Source organism: Ammodytes marinus (assembly GCF_949987685.1).
Source record: "Ammodytes marinus genome assembly, chromosome: 20".
Classification (NCBI taxonomy): domain Eukaryota; kingdom Metazoa; phylum Chordata; class Actinopteri; order Uranoscopiformes; family Ammodytidae; genus Ammodytes; species Ammodytes marinus.
Window position 1 is genome coordinate 25815361 of NC_137224.1, and position 19790 is coordinate 25835150.

At 42.9% G+C, this 19790-nt stretch overlaps 1 protein-coding gene across 1 annotated transcript in view; it reads right to left on the bottom strand.

Moving 5' to 3' along the window:
• Positions 1-18187, bottom strand: part of adgra1a (adhesion G protein-coupled receptor A1a) — a gene marked incomplete at its 3' end in the record, with an annotated part of 96120 nt that extends 77933 nt beyond the window's left edge. The window contains exon 1 of the mRNA XM_080048825.1: positions 18066-18187. Within this exon, the coding sequence (XP_079904951.1) occupies positions 18066-18115 (50 nt within the window). The 5' untranslated portion in view covers positions 18116-18187. The remainder of the gene's footprint in view (positions 1-18065) is intronic.
• Between the last annotated feature and the right edge of the window lie 1603 nt (positions 18188-19790).

Consider the following 19790-nt stretch of genomic DNA (forward strand, 5'->3'; position numbering starts at 1 on the left):
GTGGCGGAGGCTTCAAGCTCTCCGTATTATGGACTGACAGCTGATGGCACAACCGACGTCACAGCCAAGGAGCAGTTTTCTTGCCATTTGCTCTACACCGACAAAAATCTCACCCAGCAGAGTAAATTTTTGGGGTTTTATAATGCACCAGACACTACATCTGAAACCTTGTTTTCCTGCGTGAAGATTGTGTTTTTGCGCTTGAACCTACCGCTGGAGAGGCTGCAGGGTTACTGCTTTGAAGGTGCCAACAACATGTTGGGGCGGTTTTCTGGGGTGCAGGCCAGACTAAAGGAAGTTTGCCCTGGCTCATTGTTTGTACATTGCTGCAACCATTCCCTCGACCTGGCGCTCCAAGAGGTCGCAAGAGAGGTCCCGATTGTAGCAGACACGCTCAGCTTTGTCCAAAGCCTCGCCAATGTGGTCAGGGAATCCACAAAGCGTAAAACGATTTTTGAATCATTTTTTGGGGAAGATGATGCCAAATGCAATATCCTTGGATTGTGTCCAACACGGTGGTGTGTCTGAGCCGTGGTTATGGTCCTCTCCTCCAGACGCTAGATGTCCTCCAGGAAGACCGCAGTGTCCGCTGTGAAACACGCAGTAAGATCTCTGGTCTTCTAAAGCAAGCAAAGAAAACTAAAACGGTGTTTGGCCTGCTCTGCAGCGAAGCTCTTTTTGGACCTTGCGAGGCTGTTGCTAAAGTGCTCCAAGGAGAAAAGGCAACCGCGGCTGGAGCACTGGAGTACGTCAGGATCCTGAAAGGGCGCGTGCATGCCCTCCGCCAGTGTTAATTTCGTAGACTAAGACTATGACGAAAAATATTCGTCTACGAACCTTTTTCACAGACGTAAACTAAATAAAAACTAAATAAAAAGGCAGATGTGATGACGAAGACTGAGACTAATTTAACTGACACTATAGTCTACGAATAGGAACTAGACGAAACTGTTAGGGCGGGACGAATGGAGAAGAGATCCAATCAGAACTACTCTTTTTGTGGGACAAGTTGGGAAGAAATCCAATCAGTGCAAAGCAGCGAATGCAACCCTGTGTCGGTGAAAATCGACGGGAGACCGCGCAGGTGTGAGCGAGTGGAGTGAGCCGCTGTGCTGAAAAACTCTGCGGTATGATGGACAAAAATGATAGTCAGGGATATCCTGCCCGTTAACGATGTCTAGGGGAACGGCTAAGTTCCGCGATCTGTTTGTAGTAGGCTCTGTCTCGAGTTTGAATACACAGAGCCATGTGAAACTGCCGCCTCCGTCCGTTAGTTTCTGTTTTTAAGTTACAATCAACTCCGACGCATGGACAGCGTTCAATTAAAACCTCTAATTGTATTATCTAAAAGGCTTTGATGCAAAAGAAGTCAGAACACACAGAGGCAGCAGTGTTGCTTAAAGGAAGGCGCAGTTGCTCAAATTTATCAGCACCTCAACTGTGTGCTGCTGCTGCTGCCCAGGGGCGGCCTTAACGATCTCGGGGCCCGTTTCAAGACCTAGTGTGGGGCCCCCCACTTTTTTAAAATATTTTCTCTATTTTATTTTTTTTTTATAAATAATGCTTGTGCATGCTCCCCGCAAAAAGAAAAAAGATTGTGGAATCCAGTTGGTTCATAGACAGATCATGAGATAATGGACCCCCGGGCACAGGCTCTTAAAGCCCCCCTCCCCTCTATCCAGGTACACTGATTTTATGTGAGATTATTACTAATGAAATAGAATACATGTTTTGTATTACAACCATTAAATCTGTGTCTGTATCGCATATTCAAACCTTAATACCATTCAATGAAGAAAAACACTTAGTCGACGAAGTCCGCTGTAGATTTAGTCAAACTAAAATCTGCTTATATTTAGTAGACTAGACTAGACTAAGACTAAAATATTTTAGATGACTAGAATAGGACTAAGACTAAATGGTGTGATATTCAAAAGACTAACGCGCCCCACACACATCCTACCTCTACTGCGCGTCTACCTCGCGTCTGCGTCTGACTTTTAGTCACAGACTGTGAAATCAACGTAGAGCGAGCACACATCCAACCTCAGACGCACTGCTGAGGCGCGTCGGAGGCACGTCTGCAGCGACGCTCCCCTTCACCTCAGGAGGCTCGCCTATTTTTTTCTGAGAGCAGCGCGTCTCTCGCGCGTCTCTGTGCTTTAACTGATAGAGAAATACTCTGCTGACAGTCATACCAGCAGCATTCACTCTAGTTACACGTTTACCCGGTGTGTTTATTTCAAAATAAAACATCCCTCAGTCGTATACGCGAATAATCCCTTTATTTCACAATTTAATTGTGCAATCAAAATCCGAGGGATTTAAAACCTAATTTTCAATTAGTTCTGGCATTTCATTTTTGGATAAATGACACATATAGAGATCCAATATAGTGAAGAAATAAAAAAGATCATGATGAGCGCAACAGTTTTCCGTTGCTCTATCTGTGTCTACGGCCTTCTTCTTCCCAGACCACACCCCCCCCCCCCCCCCCCCCCTCTCTCTCCCGTATAAATCAGTAAAGTGATTTTTGAAATACTCATACTGGCAGCTTTCGCTGTAGTTTCACCATTTCCTGGTGTGTCCCCTTCAAAATAAAACTTCCAACAAGCGAAAATATGGCAAAAAAAAAAGAAAAAAATGGCAATGGGGCGCACGGATTGCTGTCCAGACTCAATATAAATCATATGCATCATAGATGACATGAAAGAACTTCATTTTTAATGGGAATTATCTATGAAAACTCTATGTAGAAAGATAGGGCTTTTAGAAGCAGCGCTGCAGCAGCAGCTGCTGAGACGTTGCATGTGTGTCCGAGAAAAGTCCGAGAGAGGCAGCAGTAAGGTAACGCGACGCGCTCCAGAGGTAGACGCAGGATGTGTGTGGGGCGCGTAAGACTAAATCCGAATTTGCTGCCAAAATTAACACTGCCCTCCGCGAGGAAGAGGCGGTGGATGAAATGATAAAGAAAACTAAGGCAACAGCAGCTGCACACAATCTAAAAATGCCAGACCCTAGCCGGGTAAGCAAGACACCATCCCGCTTCCGCAGCACAACAGAGGCTACAGAAGACGTCGTGCCAACGAAAGGAGAGGCGTCATGGAGAAGGGAGTTTTTTGAAGCTCTTGACCTCGTGAAGGCCGAAATAGAGCGCCGGTTTGACCAAAGCGGCATGTCAATTGCCTCACGCAGGGAAGAAACGCTGCTTGCTGCTGCAAAGGGGTCAGTTGACGACACAGGCCTGAGCTCTCTCCAACTGCCTGCAAATATAGATGTGCCTGGTCTCCACATGCAATTGAGGATGCTGGGGGACCTCACAAAGCAGAAGGAGGATTTTGGGACAGTTCACAAACTTGGGATGTACTTTTCCGGCTTGCAAAGCCAAACAAGAGGACTTTTCAAGGACGTGGAAAATCTCCTCCAGCTGGTTCTTTGCATGCCCATCTCCGTCGCCTCATCAGAGCGATCGTTCTCTGCGCTCCGCCGCCTGAAAACCTGGCTGCGCAACACGGTCTCGCAGAGGAGACTTACACACCTGGCCTTACTGCACATGCACCAGGACATTCTGGACACACTGGACACTCGTGCTCTCATGAGGGAGTTTATTTCCACCACCCCTGAGCGCAAGACCACCTTCGGTGTTTTACCGTCAGCATAAGGTAAAACGTGATTTTGTTTTATGTTCCCTGCCGCCGTGCAGGCTCACTTTGGTCAGTGTCATATTTGTGAGTATCTGTTATGTGTGCTTGCAAATTATATAGGCTACTGTTGAGTTATTTAGTGCGTGAAGGCTGACTCCGTGGGTTTGAGATGTTAAAGTTTAGCTGGTTAGCTTATATCACCTGTCAGCTCATTAGCATGATCACTCGGTCTATTGTTGACATTGTTATTGTTGTCTAATAGGCTATGTGCCGTGTTTGAGCGGCCAGTAGATAGCACATGCTGCCTTGTCATTAAGAGTGTGTTATAACTATTGTCTCATTGTTATTGTACTGTGAAACTCACGTATCGCTGATTGTCCCATAGTTAGTTATTTCTATAGCGAAATGGCAATCATTCTGTTTCATGTCATGCATGCATTGCTTTGGAAAATGTGTAACTGTTCGTTAAGTAGTTGTAACCCAGATATATTTTCAGTCAGCTAATGCTTTTCTGTAATATCACTGTTTTTGGTGTGTGTCTCTTTAAGGGTTACGACCACTTTATGTTGCGGCAGTTTTACGACTGCTGTTTTACGGTGTGTGTTATTGTTACCTTGGAGACGAAGTTTCGCGGGTAGTTCTCCTCTTCAATGCATGCAAGCAATGTGTGGTCAAGCTGTGATTCTCCTGCTGTTTATTTTCGGAGTTTAAACTTGTTAAAAGTATTTTTAAGTGTAATATTTACCGTACGAAATACTCGGTTTGCTTTTGATAATAAGCCGGAAGCCATCGGCGAAGTTTACCCATAAGAAGACCGTTAGTAAGGAACTCCGCCGAGTGAATGAACATTGATGAAACGCTGCCGCTGTTTCCTGAGTGCTTTTCCAGTGGCTCGTGAGCTCGTGAGGAGCCGTCGCCATCTTCTGAATATCCCCGAGGATTGCAGGCAAAACTACTAAACCATCACACACATATAGAGCTCTATAATATTATTGCTGGCCAGCACTTTACTTTATTTTGTTACTTTTCTTTTCTTGTTGCTAAAGACAATATAAGGACACTTCAAGATTTGTTCTATTTTTTGGATAAGAAGACCGCTCGGTATTTTCTTTTGTTTATTCCATGGACTGAGAGATAGAAGACCGTTCGGTATTCATTTTGTTTTCATGGACTGAGTAAGAGAGATTTAATTAAAGAGGACGAGTAACATTCCGTCAGGTATTGTTGTACTGAATAACAGGTTGTTTAGACATATAAGTATTTGGTTAACTTCCTAAAAAGGGGAAATATATTTTATTTTTGTATTTTATTTTCTTATTCTAATTGAGGGTTTACCAAAATATAATTGCATTTCTATGTGATTTAAAGTAAACTGTTTCATGGTTTTCCTGGTTTCCATCAGGACAAAATAAGATGCACTTCAGTCCAGCAATTGTTGAATAAAATCTGGATGATAGTAAACTTCTATCACAACCCGAGTAAATTCTGTTTATTGGTTACAGACGAAAATTGGCGCCCGAACAGGGACTGAAGTGCGTCTACTTGAACTTAAATATAAAAACTCTTTAAAGTATAATCATCTGAAAATTGTAAGGTTGGGTTAATTGAGAAAACAAAATGGAGTTTTGTGACATGTATGGTTTTGACCCAGAGCGCACCGTTATGCTTAAAGGGAAAATTCGCCCATTTTCATGTGAATGGTATATCAGGGCCGAGTATATTAGTAGTCTATTGAAAAAAGCCCCCCAAAAATTGATCCGAATTGGCAGAGAGCACAATGATTTCGGATTTAAACTGATGACGCGGGGCTGACGTAGCCGTTTTTACAGTTCCTACAGGCCCCAGGATGCATTGCGCGGGGGGGTACGCTCTGCAGCCAGCCTGCCCAGATTCCGAGCTGCTCGCGTTACCATGGTGACAAACACAGCACGGACCTGACCCGTGTAAGCAGTACAGTAATAGCGCGCTTCGTATTATTTCACTGTTGGACTACTACCACAAAGAAAACATGCCGTCCTATAATGTGCCTAGATGCGCCAACTTTAGGAAACAGAAAAGAAGCAGGAGTAAGCGTAAGCTGAAGATACTAGGCCCTACCTGTTGCCTATTCACCGGCGTGATGCATAGCCCCAGCCCCGGGAAAAAGAATCCGAATAAAGGTAAGCTAACGTGAGCTAAATTGCATAGTAGCCTACTGTAGTTAGTATCAGTGTTTCCCCTACATTAATAACTGTGCTGCCCACACCGCTGTTGAATATTGTGTCCCGGTGTAAGGCTGATAGATGGGGCAAGGAGGAATTAGTCTACCGGTTGTAGCTGTAGCCAAGTTACCTTAGCCGCTAAGCTACAGTTAGAAGTGAACTCGTGAGGGGGGCAGTAGGCCCCTCTGTGTATCCTTGAGGAAGATTTAGTTGCATTTGCAAGACTGTTTGTGTGTGACTGTGTGTTTGTTTTCCATGTGCATGGTTATTAGCGATGTCGTTAAAATGATCAGCTTTCCAAAACCATAAACAATTGCTATGCTGATGGTGATGGCTGGGTGATTAGCACTGATGTCCCTAGTCTTGTGTCGTCTTGGCTCTTCCTAATGCAAATGCATAGCCACACCCTGGCATACAGTATGCTTGGCTGCTAATATAAACATGATGTCTTCTTAGACAAAAGACTACTATTGTGTTAGTGCACTAACTGACTGACCTATCTATGGTTACATAGTGGTTTGTCTGTTTTATATATTTATTGCAACAGCAACATTATCTTTACAGTATAACACATTGATTTTTCTTTTGTCATCTCTTCAGTGCTGGGCTGGCCTTGTGATACAATCATAATTTGTCATTTCAGGTGAGGTCCAAAGGAAGATGGTGTATTGTCCGAGGACCACGCACTCTGTTGTGAAGACTGTTTACATCCCGCACACACGCACCACTTCAGAGCATCCCTCGTAGAACTCGTCATCACATGAAGAAGAGACTGCTGCCTGCAAAGTGCTGTCATCATCACTACAGCTCCCTCAGCCTGCCCTCCCTCACAACATGTCCAAAACCAACTACAGAAGAAGCTGCTGCTAAACATCACTCAATATTTCAACAGCAACTTGACGAAGGAAGCATTATGCTACAATTGTTTTTCCCAACACACTGGAAACTCAAAGCTTTTGAAAATGTTATTTTTCTTTTTTACATTTGTATATGTACATACTTTACAGTTGTGTGTAGAATAATGCACATCGTTTTACTTGCTTGTTATATTAAACTCTATCTATGCCTTATAAAGTGTTTGATTCTCTGAAACTATTTCACTTTTAGTTGATAAGTCAAACCTATGTATTAAAATGGTTACCTATGCAATGACAAAAAACAATCATGTTTATACAAAATTATTTTTATTTGTAAATACAGTCAAGGAGAATTGACACATTTTCACATGATTAAATCTCAATCAGTGTCCATAGTTAGCAGCAGTATTTACAGGTCAAAATATTTGATCATAGCTCATCCGTAGCTTCTACGTAGCGTCTTCTTCAGCCTGTCGCCTGTAGTGACCATTTGGAGATGGATATTTGGCTCTGATGCGCTGTATGACACAATCAGGTAAGACGATGCGGTCCCCTTGCCAAGTCTCTCCCCTTTGGAGCACCCACTCAATCAAGAACCGACGTGTGACAAGTCGATTATGTCTAAAGGAATTAAAACACAAAACAAGTGGTTACTCTCCACAAAGCTATAATGTAACAATAGCAGCCAATGTAAGAACAAAAGACTGGTCATTTTATTTGACCTGTTGTAAAGGGTTCTTCTGAAAAGTGCTATAGACATGCTAAGTGCAACATCAGTGCAATGGCTCAGACAACACAATGTGACAAAGATAACGTTACAACATGCTAGAAAAAAATAATGTTACTCACTCGATCATCTGCCCTCCCGGTCTTGCTGGTATTTGTTGTCTTTTCCAAATTATTTTTGGGATATTGAAAATGTCTCTCGGTTTCTAATGGTGGTCCAGTTGTATTGTCTTACAAGGCTAACCCTAACCAAGGCTGAAACAGCTGCAGCCTCGGCCTCTCTGCATACTGTATTTCCTCGCTGAATTTCTTCAGCAGTGTAGGCTTCTCTGGCCCAACTAAATACCCTGCTGGTTCATTCCAGTCAGCCAACACACTTTTTAAAGTATCCTCATCCATATCGTCTGTGCCCGTGTGAAAAGATGCAATTTTCAATGCAGGAAATGATACAAGTAAACTGTCACGGACCATGGGCATGGACAGACGGTTTGTTTTGGTTCGCACGTGCTTTTAGAGCCCGCCCCCTGGATTCACAGGGAGGGGGGTTGGTGAGCTCGGCTCCAAGAGTCTGTAGTCTGCACGAGCTCTTCCTTGACACGGAAACGTCACAGAAACGTCACCGGTGAATGGATTTTTGAAGCTCGGCCCCCGCGAAACGGACGATGTTGAAAAAATACACGGGGATATAATGCAACCCAAAGGATATTATGGTAGATGAGTTAAGGTTGAAAATCGGCGAATTTTCCCTTTAAGGGTGTCCCAGCTAAGGTTAAACTGGAAGATGTAAAAAGGGTTTTTGCATTACTAGATGATGTTGTTGGAGTGCATCACATTGACAGCCTTCCCAATACCATTCTGTGTCAGTTTAGCGAGTCTTTAACTCCAATGCTTCTAGACCGTGAGCATCCAGTTGATGACTCATATTGGGAGGTTATGCAGATAGATGAATACTGTCCACCTAAGTCAGTCAGTGAGCCACCCACAGATGATGTAGTGCCTCTTGCTCGTGCTATTGATGACATGACAGTCAATTTCAGAGAGCAGGTAAATGAGTTAGCTCTAACATACAACATGAGCCCCATTACTTTGAATCAAGTAGCAGTGAATCATATTTCTGGAAAAGGGGATAGTGACAAGGGCCCAGTAACTTCTACCCCAGCATCTGCTCTTAAAGCCCCGGCATTTAAAGCACAGTCTACCCCTAACCCAAGACCGGTTGTCTTCAGTGCTGATAGCTATGCATCCAGTCCAAGACAGGCCCCTAATGACACTCTGCTTGTTGACCCCCTCCCTGCAGATGTTCAGAGAGTAATCGTGGAACATATTGTAAAACACGACTCCCTGGTGTTCATTCCACCTGCAAGAGAACTGCGTCCATTCTCTGGAAATTCTCCTAAACCTTCTACAGAGGTGGATTACAAAGTGTGGCGGCTTAGAGCTAAGCAGGTACTAAATGACTCCAGCCTGTCAGAGGCACAGCAGCGCCGTATGCTTCTTGATAGCCTTCATACCCCTGCTTTAAATGTGGCTTTCTCTATTGGAGCCCAAGCCCCACCAAGTGACTATCTCCATGAACTAGACCAGGCTTATGGTAACGTTACAGGAGGTGAGGAGCTGTATATTCACTTCTTAGAGACCCATCAGGACAGTGGGGAGAAAGCATCCGACTACTTGCGTCGACTCCAAACTCTGTTACAGGAAGTAGTTGAAAATAAAGGTGTAGCTAAACAAAATGGTGATTCTCAACTATTAAAGCAGTTCCTAAGAGGCTGCTGGGAAGACAGTATGATAACCACATTGCACCTAAAAGAACAACTCAATGACCCCTCCCAGAGCACGCCCACTTTCTCAGAGTTGCTGTTCAAAATAAGAAATTATGAGAAAGAAAGTCAGCTAAAGGAAATGAGGAAAAAGCGACATACTGCTGGGAGCACAACCAAAGTTCATACTAAGACACACCTAACTACTGATGAGCCTGAGCCCCCTAGCAACAAAGTCCTAGCGGTGTGCGATGCTAACACTAGGGAGCAGCTTGAGGAGAGAATCAGACTGTTAGAGGCTGAACTAAAGCAAAGTGTCACTACTCAACATGCCAATCCCCCCAGATATGATAGAGCAGGACGAAAGTTCTCACAGAAAGCAAAAAGCAGCAACACAGCTCCACCACTCCAAGCCGTGCCCACAGAGAATCTCACTAAAGCAGGCAGGTTTTGTTACAACTGTGGAGAAGAGTCACATATGATGCCGCAATGCACAAACCAAACTAATGCGGTGCTTGTGCAGAAGAAACTTTGTGAGAGACACCAAACTAGACAAACCCAACGTCCACTAAGCTACCAGCAGACAAGCCCCCAGCCAAATATGTCTTTAAACAGTTAAGGGCTCCTGCTGTGGGACAAGCAGGAGCTCAGTGTCAAACTAGTTCCCCTGTTTTGAGCCAGTGCATGCATGAACCCCCAAATGCATCAGCGACTATTCAGATTCCAGCAGGACTTGTTGGAGAGCCTTGTGATAGTGAAGCATGGTTAGATGGAGTCCAATGCAATTGCATAATTGACACAGGGTCCCAAGTAACAATCATATCCCAGTCATTTTATTCCCGTTACCTTTCCCACAGACAGTTATTCTCTATTAAAGATGCCCTAAACATTGAAGGTGCAGCGGGACAAAAGGTTCCATATTTGGGCTATGTTGAAGTGGATGTGCAGTTCCCTAAAGATAAATGTGGCACAGACCAATGTTTTCACATCCTAGCTTTAGTAAGCCCAGATCAGTCATACAATGACAAGCATTCTCTGCTTGTAGGTACTAATGCCTTGCGTCCAATGATCCAAGACTGCATTAAGCAAGGCGGAACTAAGTTCCCAGAAACCCTTCCTATCCAGGCCAGCTGGCTAATGGCTTATGCAGAGTGTGATAACCGGACTGACTCCCAAACAAAAGACGCCAAAGTTCTGCGTGTTAGGCTCAGCAGCAAAGTACCCATACGCTTGAAGCGCGGCGAGCTTTGTACTTTAAAGGGCATCTGCCACAATAAACCCGGTGAAGGTGAGTTCCAAGCTCTTGTGGGTGGTACGGAGGAAATACCTACGCCAGGAGGTCTGATCGTCTATGACCAGATAGTGGATGTAAAGCCTCAATCCCACAATAAATTTAAGCTTGCTGTCAAAAATATTTCTCAGCGTGACATCACCTTATACCCAAAAACAGTCATTGCTGAGTGCTCTCCCATTGACTGGGCAGTGCCCGTTTCACACTCTGACCCGAACAAACAGTCAGATGTTGCCCTTCTGCAGACACATACTCTGTCGGTGTCACAAAATGAAAAGATCAATTCAGCAGCTGAAATCTTCTATCCTGATTTCAGCGACAGCCCCATAGCACCAGAACTAAGGGAGCACATACAGGCTAGAATAAACAAAGAAGTGTCAGATGCGTTTTCTAGACATGATCTAGATGTTGGCAACATTGCTGGAGTCACTCATCGCATAGAGCTTGACCCTCATGTACCATTCAAAGAGCGAACTCGACGTGTCTCACCTGCCGACTTCAATGACTTAAAAAGGCATCTCCAAGACCTTTTGGCTATAGGCATCATAGAGGAATCACATAGCCCCTACGCCTCTCCAATTGTCCTTGTCCGGAAAAAGAACGGAGATCTGCGAATGGTGGTGGATTACCGCAGACTGAACAACTTGACTAAAAAAGATGCCTACCCATTACCTCGTATAGAGGAGACATTCTCCCTGCTGTCAGGCTCAAAATGGTTCACTGTTCTTGATCTAAAGAGTGGATACTATCAGCTGGAGGTTGAACCCTCTGATCGGCCAAAGACAGCATTCACAACACCCTTTGGAACATGGCAATTTCGGAGAATGCCCCAAGGCCTGACCAACTCTCCAGCAACCTTCCAGCGAACCATGGAGAAGGTGATGCAAGGTATCAACCTCCAAGAGGTTGTTGCTTTCCTTGACGATCTCATAATATTCTCCAGCTCTTTGGAGGAACATGAGGAGAGACTAATGAAGGTTCTCAAACGCGTCTCTGATTTTGGCCTCAAACTGTCCCCTTCCAAATGCAAATTCTTCCAGACCTCTGTGAAATACCTAGGACATGTGATATCTGCTGAGGGAATCCAACCCGATCCTGACAAAGTTGCTGCTGTAAAAGAATGGCCCCGGCCTCAAACAGCCAAAGAGCTTCGGTCATTTTTAGGTTTCACTGGGTATTACCGAAGATTTGTGAGAGAGTATGCTAGGGTTGTTAGGCCTCTAAATGATTTGTTGAAAGGAGATCTAGCGCCCAGGCACAAAGGCCCTAATCACTGGCCACGAAAACAGTCACATCCACTTGGTGCATTATGGACCCCTGATTGCCAAGCAGCATTTGAGCTCATCATTGAGAAATTAACATCTGCCCCGGTGCTTGCATTTTCCAATTGGCAGCTCCCATATGTGCTCCACACTGACGCCAGTATGACCGGTTTAGGTGCAGCCCTGTATCAGGTCCAAGATGGCCAAACCCGAGTGGTAGCGTACGCCAGTCGTGGTCTCTCTAAAAGTGAGAAAAACTACCCCGTGCATAAGTTAGAATTTCTCGCCCTTAAATGGGCGGTCAGTGAAAAGTTTCATGACTATTTGTACGGGGCTAATTTCAAAGTGCTAACGGATAACAATCCTCTGACATACGTGCTGACAAGTGCAAAGTTAGATGCCGCGAGCCACAGATGGCTTGCTTCTCTATCACTGTTCAACTTTGACATCCATTACAAATCTGGTGTGCTGAATATCGATGCTGATGGGCTCTCGAGGAGACCTCATGAACCATCCGAAGACGATGAAGAGTCTCGAGAGATGGACCAGAGAATTTCAGGTATGCTAGATCGAGCTAGCCTATCACCTGAGGAGTTCCAAGTTTTGGATGGGGAGACAGTGAGCACTCTTTGTATGCGCCATGGTGTCAATGTTCATGCAGTTTCACAAGACAATCAGGATCCGGACAGTGTGATACCTGCAGTGGAAACTCTCTTGTGTGATGAAAGTGCGGTCCCTGATGATCTGGAAGATCCAGTCCTTGGGCCAGGACAGTCAGCTCTGCCAGAAATGTCTATGGAGGACTGGCATCAGTTGCAGAGGGAAGACGCAGCTTTGGCACAAGTTATTCGTATATTGGAAGATGAGCTTGACACTGAGGTATTTGATAAGACGACTGTGGAGCCAGAGGTAGCTCAACTCTTACGAGAGAAATCAAAGCTACTCTTGAAGAACGGAGTGTTGTGCCGCAAAGTTCTCAATCAAAGAGGTGAAGCGTTTCATCAACTTGTCATACCCAGTAGTCACAGAGAAAGAGCCTTCCAAGGTATTCATGATGAGACAGGCCATATGGGTATCGAGAGAACTTTGGAACTAGCCAGAGCAAGGTTCTACTGGCCGAAGATGGCAAAATACATTGAGACAAAGTGTAAAAGCTGTGAAAGATGTGTCAGACGAAAATCTAGGGTGCAAAAGGCATCCAAACTAGTCAACATCAAAGTCAGTGGTCCCCTGGAGCTAGTCTGTATGGATTTTCTGACAATTGAACCTGACTCAAGAGACACTAGAAACATACTGGTCATAACTGATCACTTTACAAAATATGCACAGGCATATACAACTAGAGACCAGACAGCCAAGACTGTTGCCACAGTGTTATGGGAAAACTTCATTTGTCACTATGGTTTTCCCCGCAGGCTGCATAGTGATCAAGGAGCCTGTTTTGAGTCAGAAGTTGTAGCAGAACTTTGTAAGCATGCTGGAATTGCCAAGTCGCGCACAACGCCCTACCACCCGAGAGGGAATCCGGTAGAACGATTCAACAGGACTCTGCTCGACCTCTTGGGAACGCTGGAGGACAAAAAGAAGGAGGAGTGGAGGAAATATGTCAAGCCCCTTGTACACGCATATAATTGTACACGGAATGATGTGACTGGCGAAGCCCCTTTCCTACTCATGTTTGGCAGAGAGCCGCGTCTCCCCATTGACCTCTGTTTTGGCATCAGCCCTCAGGGTCACAATCCCAAAACGCACACACAATATGTGCGAGACCTAAAGAAAAGACTCAGACACGCATATGAGCTAGCGTCAAGAAATGCTGAAAAACGTCAGTTGTTGAACAAAAGGCGCTGGGATGCTAAGGTGACTGCCTTGCCTTTAGAGGTAGGGGATCGAGTCCTTGTGAGGAATCTGAGTCTCAGAAAGAAGCACAAAATCTCTGACAAATGGGAATCCACTGTTTACGTTGTTGCCAAACAGCCGGATGAGAGTATCCCGGTGTATGTTGTCAGGCCCGATAATGGTGAGGGCAGAGAGCGGGTTTTGCATCGAGATATGCTTCTTCCCTGTGGGTTCTTACCTGCAACCTTAGAAGCAGATCCTGTGAGTACTGATGTGCAGGCAAGCCCGTCTCAAGTTCCTGAGGTGACTGATGAGGGAGATATTGAGGATGATCTGTCTTCAATGGAAGTGGATCAAGACTTGGAAACGCAGAACATGAGCCTTGAAACCCCTGAACAGAGTACCTCTCAGTCTCAAAATCCCTTAAATCCTAATGCCCCTGAATACATGTCAGATCAGCATGATTTGTCACACACTGAGACTGTAATTAGTCCAGGCCCGTCCCAGGCTAGGCCTCAGAGAACAAGGGTACCACCAGCTTATCTTAGTGACTACCAAGTTGGTCGCAAAGCCCATTGTAAACATCACACCTTAAGTCCCCCTACACAGCAGACACTGTTTTATGGTTTCTTATTGTCCTTGCAGCAGCAAATTGCAGGGTTAGTTCAGTCTCTAGCCGTAGGTAGTGACGGGGACGTCACATTTTAAGTGGGGGAGGATGTAACCCAGATATATTTTCAGTCAGCTAATGCTTTTCTGTAATATCACTGTTTTTGGTGTGTGTCTCTTTAAGGGTTACGACCACTTTATGTTGCGGCAGTTTTACGACTGCTGTTTTACGGTGTGTGTTATTGTTACCTTGGAGACGAAGTTTCGCGGGTAGTTCTCCTCTTCAATGCATGCAAGCAATGTGTGGTCAAGCTGTGATTCTCCTGCTGTTTATTTTCGGAGTTTAAACTTGTTAAAAGTATTTTTAAGTGTAATATTTACCGTACGAAATACTCGGTTTGCTTTTGATAATAAGCCGGAAGCCATCGGCGAAGTTTACCCATAAGAAGACCGTTAGTAAGGAACTCCGCCGAGTGAATGAACATTGATGAAACGCTGCCGCTGTTTCCTGAGTGCTTTTCCAGTGGCTCGTGAGCTCGTGAGGAGCCGTCGCCATCTTCTGAATATCCCCGAGGATTGCAGGCAAAACTACTAAACCATCACACACATATAGAGCTCTATAATATTATTGCTGGCCAGCACTTTACTTTATTTTGTTACTTTTCTTTTCTTGTTGCTAAAGACAATATAAGGACACTTCAAGATTTGTTCTATTTTTTGGATAAGAAGACCGCTCGGTATTTTCTTTTGTTTATTCCATGGACTGAGAGATAGAAGACCGTTCGGTATTCATTTTGTTTTCATGGACTGAGTAAGAGAGATTTAATTAAAGAGGACGAGTAACATTCCGTCAGGTATTGTTGTACTGAATAACAGGTTGTTTAGACATATAAGTATTTGGTTAACTTCCTAAAAAGGGGAAATATATTTTATTTTTGTATTTTATTTTCTTATTCTAATTGAGGGTTTACCAAAATATAATTGCATTTCTATGTGATTTAAAGTAAACTGTTTCATGGTTTTCCTGGTTTCCATCAGGACAAAATAAGATGCACTTCAGTCCAGCAATTGTTGAATAAAATCTGGATGATAGTAAACTTCTATCACAACCCGAGTAAATTCTGTTTATTGGTTACATAGTCATAGGCTACAGTTTATTTACTCGCATGTTTGTTGCATCCTAAACACATTTAAAAAAGACAGTCTGTTTTACTTTGTGGACATCAGGGCTGCCAAGTTTCACCAAAAGTTTGGAGTGAGATTTTTTGGCCGAGGGACCCAAAACCGTGTCCTCTTTCCCACCCAATCATTTTTGCTAGTGTCCTGCAAGTTTACATATTGTTCATAATAAATCAGAAATAAAAGACAATTGGAAAATGTGATGAAGCATCAAAAATCTTATTAAAATAAACAAATTCATGAATTGCAAAGTCGTAGGACAGGTTTTAATTAAACATTGGGTGTGGACATATTATAAGTGGGGGTCCCCCCAGAACATTTTGAGTATTAAACACTTAATTTCCTGCATTCTGGTGAATTTATATGAAGCAATGTGTGCCTTTTCTGCATTAATTTTTATGTAAAAGAGTAAAAGAGAACATTCACGGTTTCGCTGACACAAATTTAATTGAATAGCCTACAATGCATGTGTAGTGCTTTCAAATATCTCCTGCAGCCTATTGTTAAAACATTTGGTTAAACTGTAATAAAGGTAATTATTCTATATCATGTCTATTGAGGGTTGAGTGGCTGGTGGTATTTTACTAGCAGCATTAGGCTTTATTCAAAGAAGAAAAAAATTAGGGAACAGTTCAACATCAATGCAAACTACTAAGCTAAAATAAAACATCTGGGTTACTTGGTCCCTCCTCTTAGGCTACCTTGATTTGTGTTATGAAAAGTGCTATAAATGTGCAATACATAGGCTACAGTTCATTACACAGAAGAATAAAAGCATTTTTATTGGCAGATGAGCCATTTGTTACTTTGCAAACCTAATTTTCAAACTAAATTACCAAAAACAATATACAAAACGATCCAAAGATCTTCTGAATTTACTTGAGTGAGATTGAAGGGTTAATATGTTTGATGCATGCGCACTCACCGGCCGGCGGGGGCACAATTCTTATCAGCGGTAACTTGGCACGCTATCAACACACACCTCGGAAGAGAAGGTTCGAGTAGGGGTCTCGCCTCCTTTATATGTCCATGCTCGCCTCCCGCTTCGAATGCAAAGTGCACATCAAACATAACGTTAACGTGCGTTCAGAAAGAGGAAGTCACGGCACTCATGTCTGTTAGCTTTTCAAAATAAGAAATTTAAAATAAAAGTCCCGCAAAACAAATGTTATTTTGGGGATTAATTTCTCCGCGTGAGAAATTTGAGGTGTGGCGTGTGAGAGTGTGAACTGGTTGATTTGCGTGTGTCTCACGGCCAAAGAGTGAGACTTGGCAGCTCTGGTGGACATCAATAAAGCCGTTTGATTAGAAATAAACCTGCATTCCTTATGTGATCTGTCCATAGCTGAATATGGTAGGCCTACTATGCTGATTTTACATAAGCATGTTGGTGTTAAAAAAAAATCTCGTAACTCTGGATGAAAATTAAGTCTTTATTTTTCTGTCACTTTCCTTTGTAAACCTTTACAATTTAACCTCCTGAATCCTTGAACGCTGTGTATAATCCCGGACCGCAACAGCTTGTCGGCTTGTATAGTGTGACAAATTCAGCACAGTATCAGCCGAGTTGACTCTAATTTCCACATTGTTTACTTGCTAACGTTTGTGAATAACAGTGGCTAGTTGGCGGAGTTGTTTTTTTTACACACCAGTAGAGAGTTAATCAGAGCGGAGCCCTGAATGTGACGTCACCCGTCATCTCGTCTCCGTAAACAATGGATGTTGCGCAGCATTTATTATGACGTCAATATATAGACTCTCTCTCAGCACCCCCCACTCGGACTGACTTCCCGTCCAGTCATGAAAAATACATGGTTATTATCTGTGATAATTACCAATACACTAATCAATTTCAAAGTCTGCGCTGTAGCGGGATATTTATGACAAATGTGAAGTATACTGTGCAGCAGCTTTAGTGAACCTGTAGCAATGGGATATGAGCCACCAATCAACTGAAAAAAATCTGTAAAAAAATAGTTTCCAAAAACACTGAAGTTGTGACAGAATGTCTATTAATATCAATGGCAATCATTCCAAAGTTCATTACAAGTAAAAGTCAAACTAATTAAAAATATAGTGAACTATTAATTGTGCTGTGTATTGGTATTTTATTGACGGCTTCTTCTTTAGCCAGTGTGTGCATAATGTTTTTAATAGTTCAATGGGAGTCGAAAAAATTATATTTTCAATGGAGTTAATCTGTAAACGGTTTATGCTTTTTAGAGAAGATTTCAATCTGAAACTGTGAACATAACCTCCATGAAGCTGGTAGGGCGTGCAGGCGTAGGCCTACTCATGAGTGGGTCATTATTTCTAAAAGTTTGCACCAAATTAGAGGCAGAAGCTCATGTGTAGTAATCGTCGATGTTATTAGCTTTTTGACTTCTCTCCATGGTCCAGATCACAGCTGACACCCCCCCCCCCCCATCATTTATTTAGGCGTTAATAACATGTTGACTCATTGATTGTACCAATAGCGCTATTTTAGCTTAGCTTTGCTTAGCATATAGATGCCATCCCTGATGATTCCACCATTGGAAAGAGGGTTTCAGTTACTGTAAGACAATCTAAGAAATATGTTGAAGCAGACTAAGGCCTTAAGTGACCAATAGCTCTTTCAAATGCATTAAGGCATCTGAGTATCGTATAAAGACAGACTCGGGAAATGTTAAACTAACCATTAATGAATCTTCTTACCTTTGGTGGACAATATAGGTCATGATGGAGATGAGTAAACAGAGAAGCATGACTGCTGTGCAGGCATACACCACTGGATGCAGGTAGTCCCCTGGGTATGGTGGGAAGGACAGCACTCTCTTCAAATCCTGCAGGATTGAAAGTTGGCAATAAATAAATTAATAGATCTACAAGAATAATTAAAAGCCGATAGAACCAGCTTCCCGTGTTATCATTGTCTCTAGATCTCCCTGAGCTGCTTTGAGGTTGATTTGATATATTATTAATATTTACTTTGCCCAGCAGGTGGCGCTCTCACTTTATATGAATATCAGTGTGTGGGCTTCCTCAGGCCTTGGGTCTCATTAACCATAAAACATTTGGAGAAGATGAGACGGAGTATGGTGGAGTTAGGAACAACTTCCTGTTTTTTTGGCGAATATTTCAAAATGAAAGACTTCCTGTTGATTTTGGGGCGGGGCGTCAAGAGGCTTTTTTGTATCTAATTTTGTGCATCTAAGTGTAACACAGCCTGAGTTATGATCAATTACAAAACAAGCTTTCGGGTATATCATCTTATATGTCGGAGGACTTACCCTATCGTATTTCTTTTTGCACAAAAAGTTGTTATTGTTAACAAAATTTTGTTTTGTTAAAAACTGGTTAACTGTAAAGATACCTATACTTAACCAAGCTGAGTTAACTTTTGTTATTTGAAATAACAAAGTATAACACCATTTCAGATTTGGAAGAGGGAGAGTTTTTCCTGCCTGAAGGAATGTGTGTGTGTAAGGCTTGAAGTCCCTGAAGTCCCTGAGGTGAAAAAATGGGAGGGTCTGCCTGAAGGAAAATGTGTGTGCGTAAATGAGCCTGTGTATGAACATGGGAACTCAAGAATTAAATCAATCCTATCCAAAATGTACATTGCTATGCGTTAATTGTGACATCTAGAGCAAGCAATATTTGATGGGATGATATGTTAAAAGCTGTTTACTGTTTTTGGAATAAACAACCCTGGCAGAATGATGAGCATTTGTTTTGAAAAACGTGATACTGCTCCACCTTTTCATTCTGTTTTCAGATGCAAGAAGAAGACGAAGTTGACATGCTTCAATAAGGACGAATTGGACACTGCGGAACAATCTGGATAGGTTATGGTAACATTCTTGGATACCTAACCATTTCCCAGTGACTGTGATATGAAGGACACTTTGCGTCAGGATGCCAAAAAGGGACTTGTTGACCATCAAGAAGATCTAAATTCCTGTTCTCTGACTATGGAAAAGACTGTCCCCTCTGAAAATGTACAAAGACGTAGTGCACCAGTACACTTGACTGTAATGTTGACTGTACTTGATATATATATTCTGCTTGAATGAAATATATTTACTCATATTTACCTTTTTGCTTAGATGTGTTACATGTATGTTTCATTAAATTTTATAATAAGTGGGGAACTGTTAACAAAATTTTGTTTTGTAATAGTATTATAACATTTAATGAAGATACATTACAATACTGTCTTGCAATGAACTTTGTTTTACTTAACTTAGGAGCCTATGAGTTTATGGCTCCCTTAGAACTGTGCTGTGTCCTTGACAACTTTGGACTAAATCAGCATGTTGACAAACCAACTCATAACAAAGGGCACACTCTGGACCTTATCATTTCCAGAGGAATGAACATTTCAGACGTAACAGTGGCAGATATAGGTCCCCTCTCAGACCATTCCTGTTTATTTTTTGA